Source organism: Aotus nancymaae, unplaced genomic scaffold (assembly GCF_030222135.1).
Source record: "Aotus nancymaae isolate 86718 unplaced genomic scaffold, 86718_ANA_hifiasm-v0.15.2.pri h1tg000003l, whole genome shotgun sequence".
NCBI lineage: Eukaryota > Metazoa > Chordata > Mammalia > Primates > Aotidae > Aotus > Aotus nancymaae.
The window spans coordinates 7,058,523-7,069,428 of NW_026988414.1; the positions used below are offsets into that span (position 1 = coordinate 7,058,523).

The window sequence follows — 10,906 nt, forward strand, 5'->3', positions numbered from 1 at the left end:
TAGCCTTCTAGCTAGTCTTCCTCTTCCCATGCTCTCGTATAAGTGTGCCTGTAAGACAGATATGCCTTCTTTCTACTCAAAATCACCAGTGGCCTATCATCTCACTCAGAGGAAAGGCTTTATTTTTTCTGTTCACCCACACCCCTCCCTCCCCAGTCTTCCAAAAACATCTCTGATCTTCTCTCTTCCTGGGCCCCTGATTGCTCAGTTCTCTTCAGCCACACTGACCCCCTTGTTGTTCCTGAAACATACCAGCCAGTCATCTGCCCTAGATCTTTACATTCTGTTCCCTCTGCCTTGAATCCTCTTCAAAAGATACCTACATGGTTCTTTAGGTGTTTGAGCAAATAAAGCCTTTTATAAGGTCTTCCCTAATTGTCCTACTTAAAATTTTATGCCTCCCTAGTACTCCTTATCTACCTTTCTTACTTTGTTTATCTTAATAATCATAACAGTTAATTTTTCCATAATGACTCTTAGTGATATGCACTGTTCTAAGCATTTTATACGTATACATTTAATTCCTGCATAACACAGTGTGTTGCTTTTATTGTTCCCATTTTACTGATAAGAAAACCAAGGGACAAATAAAGGTTAAGTAATTTGCTCAAGAGCACACAGATACTGGGTGGCTGTGTTGAAATATAAACACAATGGACTATAAACCTGTGCTATTAACTATATGCTGTACTCCCATATGTAGCACCTGTCACCTTCTATGATATTATATAACTTATTTATTTAGTTGGTTAGTTTACTGTGGGTCACAGCCTACCATTTCTCCAACCGCCATCCAACTGTCAGCTCCAGTCCGGGCACAGTGGCTCACGTCTATAATCCCAGCACTTTGGGAGGCTGAGGAGGGCAGATCGTCTGAGGTTAGGAGTTTGAGACCAGCCTGGCCAACATAGTGAAATCCCATCTCTACTAAAAATAAAAAAATTAGCCAGTTATGGTGGTGCACACCTGTAATCCCAGCTAGTCAGGAGGCTGAGGCAGGGAGAGTTACTTGAACCCAGGAGGTGGAGGTTGCAGTGAGCTGAGATCACCACTGCACTCCAGCCTGGGCAACAGAGCGAGACATCGTCTCACAAAATAAAAATGAAAATAAAATAAAATAAAATAAATGTCAGCTCCAGAAGATAGTGTTTTTTCTGATTTATTTACTGTTGTATCTCTTGCACCCGTAGCAGTGTCTAGACCTTAGGTCTATGAGTATTTGTTGAAGAAGAGAAGAAGACATCTTTAAAAAGAACATTATATACTGTTTTAAGTGAATGTGCATGGATGCAGTGGTATAATCATAACTCACTGCAGCCTCAAACTCCTGGGCTCAAGAGAGCCTCCTACCTCAGCCTCCTGAGTACTAGGACTAAAGAAACATGCCACCACAACTGGCTAATATTTAAATTTTGTTTAGAGATAGAGTCCAGGCTATGTTATCCAGGCTGGTCTTGAGCTCCTTGCTATAAGCTATTCTCCCACCTTGGTCTTCCAGAGTGCTGGGATTGTGAGCCACTATGCCCAGCTAGTGAGTACATTTTAAACCTCAGTTAAAGAGATAATTTGAGGCCAGGCGTGGTGGCTCATGCTTGTAATCCAAGCACTTTGGAGGCCAAGGTGGGCGGATCACCTGAGGTCAGGAGTTCAAGACCAGCCTGACCAATATGGTGAAACCCCATCTTAAAAAAAAAAAAAAAAAGAGATAATTTACTGGGCAAAAGATTGAATGGCTATATGAAAGAAATCTGAAAAGCCCCATCACTGGATAGAAATAGAGCAAAGTTATCAAAATTATTTCTTTCTTTCTTTCTTTTTTTTTTTTTTTGGAAGACAGTCTCACTCTGTTGCCCAGGCTGGAATGCAGTGATGCAATCTCAGCTCACTGCAACCTCTGCCTCCCAGGTTCAAGTGAGTCTCCTGCCTCTGCCTCCCAAGTAGCTGGGATTACAGTCACATGCCACCATGCCCAGCTAATTTATTTATTTATTTATTTTGTATTTTTAGTAGAGATGGGATTTTGCCATGTTGGCCAGGCTGGTCTCGAACTCCTGACCTCCACCCGCCTCATTCCACCCGTCTCGGCCTCCCAGAATGCTGTGATTACAGGCATGAACCACTGTGCTTGGCCCAATAATACTTTGAAACTTTTAGAGTCAGATATACAATTTAGGGCAATGAAAAAGATCAGAACTATCCAATTAATTCTATAGCAGTTAGTCCACAGAATACTTGTATGGCCTTGATCATGTCTTTGATATTTTCTGAGCTGCTTTTTCCTTCTCTAGAAAATAAATTGTGAATACTGATCTTACAGGAGTGTTGTTATTGTAGGTTAGGATCTATAAAGCCTAGTATAGTTTCTGGAAAATAGTTAGCACTCAGTAAATGATAGAAATTATTATGATAATGATACTGTTTCCAGACAAAATTAGCACACATGAAAGAAAACTTTATCCCAAATTAGTTTATCAATATAGAGTAGAAGAATTTAAACAAAATACAAGCAGATAGGCTTATTAATAGAATAATCTATCAAAAGAGTTTATCTGAATCATGCATGAAGGTTAGATATATGAAAATCAGGCCAGGTGCAGTGTCTTGCATCTGTAATCCCAGCACTTTGGGAGCATAAGGCAGGAGGATTGCTAGAGGCCAAGAGTTCAAGACCAGCTTGAGCAATATAGCAAGACCCTATGTTCAAGACCAGCTTGAGCAATATAGCAAGACCCTATCTATAAAATAAAAAAACTAGCTGAGTGTGGTGCCACGCCTGTACAGTCCTAGCTCCTTAGGAGGCTAGGGCAGGAGGATTGCTTGAGTTCAGATAAAGACTGCAGTGATGTATGATCACACCACCGTACTCCTGCCTGGGTGACAGAGCAAGACCCTGACTCAAAAAAAAAAAAAAATTAATACTATAAACTATGTCAATAGGATAAATAAGGCAATCACATTCTTATCTTAATAGTCATTTAGTAAAATCTAGTAAAACCCATTGCCTCTTCTTAACTGAAGCACTTGAACCTATGATGAAGAGCTTCTGTATTAAATAGCCAACTATGTACTTAGAGAAACACTAAAAGTGTGTTCAATTAAAATAAGAAAAAGAGAATGCCTGTTATTATCATTGTAATACAATATTACTTTTGTCCCAACTAGAAATTCATAACATTCCCAAAATAAAACAATAACAAAAGTTGTTTGGATTAGTAAATGAGCACACAAAACAGTACATATTGGAAAGAATGAGATGAAAATCATTAGTTGCAGAGGGTATGATTTTATGGTGTGCACCTATAATCCCAGCTTCTTGGGAGGCTGAGGCAGGAGAATTGTGTGAACCCGGGAGGCAGAAGTTATGGTTAGCCGAGATCGCGCCATTGTACTCCAGCCCAGGAAACAGTGCAAGACTCTGTCTAAAAAAAAAAAAAAAAATCAAGAGGAATTACAGAAAAGCTACTAATATGAATATAAATGTATCAAATTGGTTAGATATAGGACAAACATAGAAAATTCAATAGCAACCTTATATATGAGCTATATCTAGTTAAAATTTATTCAGTATATGTTCCATTTGTATATATTTGCTATAATTTTTCTTAAACTTATTAGCTTTGAATTGTATACTTCATCTATGTGAGCAGTTATGAGATTTCTGCAAAAACTTGCAAATAAAGATAATAAGATTATTCTATGGGAGTTAAACTGTAAAATTACTTACTGAATGGATCAGAACAGAGACATGTAAAGCACCTTAAAGAAACTATTTCTCAGGCCTAAAATTTAATTTTAATCTGATAGAATATATTCATGTATTTGTGTCACAGATTTCCAAGATAATCCCCAGGTTCAGTGATTTCCTAGGAGGATTCACAGGACTCAGTATATAGTCATACTCACTGCTAAGATTTAGCATAGTAAAAGGATACAGAGCAAAATCAACAAAAGGAAACAATATGTGGGGTGAGTTTGGAGCAAACCAGGTGCCAACTTCCAGGGGCCCTCTTCCAGCGGAGTCACACAGGATACACTCAATTACCCAACCAACGAGTTGTGACAACACAGATTAAATATTATCTACCAGGCGGGGAGCTCATTAGGAACTCAGTAACCAGGGTTTTTATTGGGAACAGATCTTGTGGGCCTGGCTCTTACCAAAATGCTAGACTCCCAGAAGGAAAGCAGATGTTGAGTTTAAACCATCTTGTTTGCACAGTCTAGGCAGAGTGAGCTACTCTTCATCAGTTCTGCTAATGGTAGGAACTCTCACAGAAACTAAGTTCCCAGAAGCCAGCCAAGGGCCAGCCAATAAGCAGAACTTTCAAAGGATGGCAATCTGGCTTGCTATGCTAACTCTTCCTACAGAGTATTATTTAAAAAAAAAAAAAAGTAAGGAGAGAAGTTGGTTAGCAAGGAGTACAAAGATAACGGAGACCTTGAGAAATAAATAACAGCAATGTCCATTTTAGCAGTATCCGAGAAGAAAATCGGCATCACAGAAAATGCCTCAATCTTCCTTATCAAAAGAATCATTCCGTTTACTCCCTTTGTTTGGATTATAAGATATTTCTAATTAATCTTAATTATTTGCTTAATACTTTTAGTACTGGTATTACATTCATAAAGTCACAGAATCAAAAATTTCAAGAAGGCATATTGTGAAATCTCTTTCTCCCACCTAGTCCCAATGCACGAAGTTCCTATCTCTTCCTATAGGTAATCATTGTTACCTGTTTCTTATCCTTTTAGCAAAAAATTGTAAATGGATATACAAACCAAAACAAAAAGTCATTTTTTTTTTTAAGACATAGTCTTTCTCTGTTGCCCAGGCTGGGATACAGTGGCATTATCTTGGCTCACTGCAACCTCCACCTCCCAGGTTCCAGCAATTCTCCTGCCTCAGCCTCCCGAGTAGCTGGGATTACAAGCACACAACACCACGTCCAGCTAATTTTTGTATTTTTAGTAGAGACAGCGTTTTGCAATGTTGGCCAGGATGGTTTCGATCTCTTGACCTCGTGATCCGCCGGTCTGGGCCTCCCAAAGTGCTGGAATTACAGGTGTGAGCCACCGCGCCCGGCGGAATTTTATTTTTCTTGTTGCTTTACCACAGAGCTTATGATTTTACTTCCCTTGTACATATACCCTCAGGAAAATGATATGCTTAATTATGCAACGAGTACGTTAGTTTGAGTGTCAGCTTGTTACTGTAAATCACGCATTGACATTCTGGTCTTTTACGTCATTCCATGAGAGCAGTTATTATGACCCACAATAAGAGATGGCTCCAGGAATCAGGTTTTGAAGCTGAAAGCCAGATCTTGGATCTTGGAACGTTCACCCTTATATATACCAGTGTATGTTGCTTGATGGAGTGGCCTCTTGGTATACACCCAGGTGACTTCTTCTTGCAAAACTACAACCATGTATATGCATTGTGTTTAAAAAAATCAATAGTTTACTCAGTAAACCATTTCAGTTGAGAGCCTTTAAGAAAGCCTATGATGCGTGGTAATTATGTTTGAATGGCAGTCTCTTTAGCCGTTGCTGACGTTTCTGCATCTGTCTATGAGTTTGAGGGCCCAATTTATACACTAAAGATACGCCTTGGAAAATTACTAAGTAACTTTCTTTGGTCAAATCTTTAACGCAAGTTTTAAATTCTTATATATTACAGAATTTCACAAACTTGTTTGGACAGCCACTAGTCTGCTTGCTCTCTCCTACAGCATATCCAAAAGCTTTACAAGGTAGGTACCCTCATTGCCTGTTACAACCATAGGTGGCAAATAAACACTGTGTACATTATGAATAGTACTGATCTTTGTTTTTTCCTTCCATAATGATCACATGTGGATTTATGTTCTTTAATATGGCAGGTGTTGCTCTGAAATATACCCAGAAGCCTTGCCAACAACCGAGGTCCCTTAATGTGCTATCATTAGGCCTTGAGATAATTCATCCCTGAGAAAGAAGTAGTTTTGTTCCTTGCTGATGGGGAACTCATGATTTGTAAATTTTAAAGTTTGTTTTACAGGTGTTTGTTTTGATTTGCTGATCATATCCATATAGCATGGTTTTCCCATATCTTTGCAGGCATCTTTTAAGACTATAAGATTGCTGGTCTAGGAAACTTCTCAGTCTATGCCTCAGAGTTAGGATAACCTAACTGGCACAACTTAAAGTGTTTCTTTTATTCACATTTTTACCTTGTCTTAATTTTAAAATAAAAGAACCTCTTCTAAGTCTGCCAGAGAGACAGGTTGGTGTTTTGGCCATTTCTTCAGTGGCTGAGAATCAAGACTTTTTGTCCTTAATGATTTGTCTTTAATTGGTGACACATAAAATCTAATTCTAACTCCCAGTCATTTAGTAGGTAAAATACTAAACAACCTTAACACTGTTTTAGCAGTACTTGTCACTGTTTCACTATCTCCCTAACTGTGAATAGTGCTGATGTCTCTCTGTGGGAGATGGCATTTTACTGCTACTTCCCAGCCAGAAGTCCTGTCTGCTGACATAGTTTGACACAGGAAGTGATGGTCAGCATTTGAATGCCTGAGAGAAGCTGGAGGCTTTCACCGTTGTTTTAAGGTAAGTTCTACTGTTTAACAGGGAAAACATGTAGAAATATTAACTTCATGTATCCAAAAGCAAAATTACTAAGGGATAGAACTTACCTTCAAACAACGGTAAAATTCTCCTGCTTTGAAGATTTCGTTCTCCTGTTTCTTATCATTTCTGGAGGAATGTGATCCCTTTCAGTTACTCAGCAGTAATTTTTGCTACCAATCTGTTCTAACATTATGTAGTTTTATTTAAATTTGCATGATCAAATGGGTTAATACCAAGACTATTTGATCTGAAGGACTTCATTTTATAGAAGAGAAAAACACAGACTTTGGAGGTAAACTGACTGAATTTGAATCCCGAGTCAGCCACTTATTTGCTTTGTGACCTTGGAAAGTTATTCAGCCATTCTTTGCCTGAATAATCTATCAAATGGAAATAATAATAGTATCTACCTTATCGAATAATGCTGGGTATGTAGTAACTACTCAATATGTGCTCTCATTATTAATGCTTAGTTGCAATACATGTCCTTAACACATTTTGACCCAGTCTCCTATCTTTGTGCTATAAAACTTAGACCTCTAACACCTTAAATTATTGTTCAATTACAAAAGCAGATTCAGAATTCTTTTGTGAGAAATATTTTGGATTTATCCATAGGCACTATTGCTACTCACCTCTGCAAAAGGGGTGGGCGCTCAATGTAGGTGCAAAACTAGCTGATCTGTGAGCACTTCTGAGATCTAAAGCCTATAGTTCTCTCATTAGCCAAGAGTTACTTCATTTATTCAACTTTTTTTTTTTTTTGAGATTGGGTCTCATTCCGTTGCTCAGGCTGGAGTGCAGTGGTGTGATCACAGCTCACTGCAGCCTCTACCTCCTGGACTCAGGTGATCCTCCCACTTCAGCCTCCCAAGTAGCTGGGACTAAAGGTACACACCACCACACCCAGCTAATTTTTGTATTTTTTTGTAGGGACCAGGTCTTACTATGTTGCCTAGGCTGTTGTCAAACTCCTGGGCTCGAGAGATCTGCCTGCCTTGGCCTCCCAAAGTGCTATGCAACATTTATTATCAGGTATTATGATCGCACTAGAGATAGCACTGTAACCTGTCAATCACAGTTATGTTCTTCACAGAGCCAAATGTCTAGTGGCAGGTAGAGACAACCTGATGGGCAGTTATAATAAGTGATTCACAGGAGGATGCATGCAAACGGATAAGGAACTCCTGACTAACAACACACTGAGGACGAGGGAAAGGGATGAGATGATGTCTAATGTGGACATTAAGAACATGAGACCTAGATAGGGTTGGGAAATGACTGAGCAAGAGTGTTCCAGCATGTGCTGTGGCCATGAGATAAGACAGCTTAGGGAGCATGTAGAGAAATTTATTTTTTTATTTTTTGAGATGAAGTCTTGCTCTGTCTCCCAGGCTGGAGAGCAGTGGCACAATCTTGACTCACTGCAACCTCCACCTCCCAGGTTCAGGTGATTCTCCTGCTTCAACCTCCCAAGTAGCTGGGATTACAGGTGCATGCCACCATGCCTGGTTAATTTTTTTGTATTTTTAGTGGATATGGGGTTTCACTATGTTGTCTAGGCTGGTCTAGAACTCCTGACTTTGTGATCTACCCGCTTTGACCTTCCAAAGTGCTGGGATTACAGGTGTGAGCCACCGCACCTGGCCTAATTTTGTATTTTCGGTAGAAACAGGGTTTCGCCATGTTGGCCAGGCTGGCCTCAAACACCTCACATCAAGTGATCTGCTCACCTTGGCCTCCCAAAGTGCTGGGATTATAGGTATGAGCCACTGTGCTTGGCTGAGCATATAGAGAAATTAAAGTCATTCCTTCTAGCTAAAGGGTAGAGTTTGAGATTGTGTGACTAAATTATGAAAGAACTTCTAAGATTTGTTAAGTGATTTAAGTAGAAGACAATGGGGTACAGGTTGAGTATCCTTAATCGTAAAATCTGAAATGCTCCAAAATTCAGAAGTTTGAGTAGCAACATGACACTGAAAGTGAAAAATTCCACATATCAGTACTTAGCACAAGGTTTGTTTCATGTACAAAATTATTTAAAATATTATGTAAAATTACCTTTAGGTTATGTGTATAAGGTACCTATGAAACATAGATAAACTTCGTGTTTAGACTTGAGATCTGTCCCCAGGATATCTCATTATGTATATGCAAATATTCCAAAATCCCAAAGAATCCAAAATCCAAAACACTTCTGGCCTCAAGCATTTTGGATAAGGTGTACTCAACTGGTACCATCACAAGATTTAAACAGATGAGTAGCATGAAAGAGCATTCAGTTAACCTCTTAGAGAATAAACTGGGGAGGGGCATGGATGAAAATAGGGAGATGGCTGGATGTAGCACAGTGACTATGTAGCCGACTACAAAAGACACTGAGCCCATAGAACCAACAGGACTTTGTGATGGACTAGGTGTGGGGAGGGAAGGCAGGAATAGACTTCCAGGTTTCTGGCTGAGATGCTGGTAGAAATGATAATACTTGATGAGAAACATATTTGTAGAGAACAAAAGGGGAAAGAATTTGCTTTGAGTTGTTGACATGTTGAGTTTGAGGTGCCTTTGAGAGTTAGGTTGATTATAGTAGCCTAGAGCAGCAGTACATAACTAGTGTGAGTCACCTAAGAAATGGAGTGTGAGTCATTAAATTTTCTAATACCTATGTCAAAAACAGTAAAAAGAAACAGGTGAAATTAGTATTAACAGTGATATTTTGTATTAAGGCTTTGAAATCCAGTGTGTATTTTACCTATCTAGTCCCATTTTGAGTGTAGTATCTATGGCAGGACAGAACAGTCCTAGACCTAAGGAATTCAATTTAGGCTGCTGATAGAGAATTGGAAACTGGTAGGCATATAAATGTTAACTAAAATCATGGGAGTAAGAGCAGTCAGTAGTGTATGGGACCAAAGAAAGAAACTACTCATATTTAAGGGACAGGAAGGGAAAGAGCAACTCACAGAGAGCAACTCAGAGGAGAATCAAAAAGACTGGCATTTCTAGCACTCATCAGAGAATTCTGTCACAGATAACCCATGATCCAACACTTGCCATACTTGGATGAAATTTGTTAATTGAGGGTAGAAAATGGTAAGAAATATGTTCATTTTCCATTTCTCTTTAAGTTTACTAGGCTCTTCCTTCATTTTGTTGAGCAGAAAGCAACATACCAATGGTGTGTTTTTGTAGTTTCATGAAGAATCTGCTTTGTTGAATTATGATTTAGTGATACAGCTTTAATTTTATATATTATCAATATATTAAAATGTTCCTCATGTGTATCTCTTATCTTTTGCAAAACTATTGTCTATATATATATATAATAACATGTTTGTCATTACAGATCAATCTCAGCGAGGTAGCCTCTTCACTCTCTTTTTGAACAATCCTCTAATGGCCTTCCTATTTGTCTCTGGATTGTCAAGCATGCGCAGAGGCCTATGGGAAAAGTGTCAAGAATATCTTCGAAAAATCAACCGTGATATTGCCCAGCTACTGACCCATTCACGTTCAATAGGTACCCTCTTAATCTAACTGCACACTTAACAGAATGTACTATCATGGCTTAAAATGGTTGCTTATTTTAAATTGTCTGAATTTTTAAAGGTATGTGTCCCAGGCAGGAAAGTTGAGAAGGCTTTCCTGAAGTTTCCTTACCCTTTGAAACGTAATTTCCATTTAAGCATCTTTTTACTGTCACTTTTCTCCTCTTTGCAGATCAGGCATTTCTCCAGTTTTTTGGAGATGAATTTCTTCGCTTGCTCCTCACAAGATTTATCTTTTGTTCAGCCACCATGAGGATGCATAAAATTTTTCGGGTAGGCAAAGAACATTATTAAAGATTAATTTTATCATTTTAGGTATTAAGAACCATGTATTATATTTTGCCTGTATAAAATAGGGTTTGGATAAATTCAAAATAATATTTACAAATGTACTGTCACACTGGTCTGTTAAGTAAAAAAAAATACATATTCACAAATGAAGATGTAAAGTATAAACATTGACCATATTAAGCCACATCTGAGTACCTATCCTTTGTTTAAAAGTAGAACATTTTCTGGCCGAGTGTGGTGGCTTCTGCGTGTAATCCCAGCACTTTGGGAGGCCAAGGCTGGTGGATGGCTTGAGGTCATGAGTTCGAGACCAGCCTGCCCAACATACTAAAACCTCTTCTTTACTAAAAATAAAAAAAATTAGCCAGGTATGGTGGAATGCATCTGTAATCCCAGCTATTCTGGAGGCTTAGGCAGGAGGATTGCTTGAACCCAGGAGGCAGAGGTTG

The 10,906-nt window shown here is 38.8% G+C and overlaps 1 protein-coding gene across 2 annotated transcripts in view; it reads left to right on the plus strand.

Annotated features, from left to right (window-relative positions):
* Window positions 1-10,906, plus strand: part of SCAI (suppressor of cancer cell invasion) — a 181,408-nt gene that overhangs the window by 150,011 nt on the left and 20,491 nt on the right. The window contains exons 15-17 of one of the 2 annotated variants that reach the window (XR_010343277.1): window positions 5,681-5,753; window positions 6,455-6,597; window positions 9,965-10,039. Coding sequence is in view for 1 of the 2 variants with exons in the window: in XM_064378032.1 (XP_064234102.1) it covers window positions 5,681-5,753; window positions 9,965-10,138; window positions 10,339-10,439 (348 nt within the window). In the remaining variant the exon portion in view is untranslated. Of the gene's footprint in view, window positions 1-5,680; window positions 5,754-6,454; window positions 6,598-9,964; window positions 10,139-10,338; window positions 10,440-10,906 lie in introns of those variants that run through there. The other variant, XM_064378032.1, reaches the window with a different exon arrangement.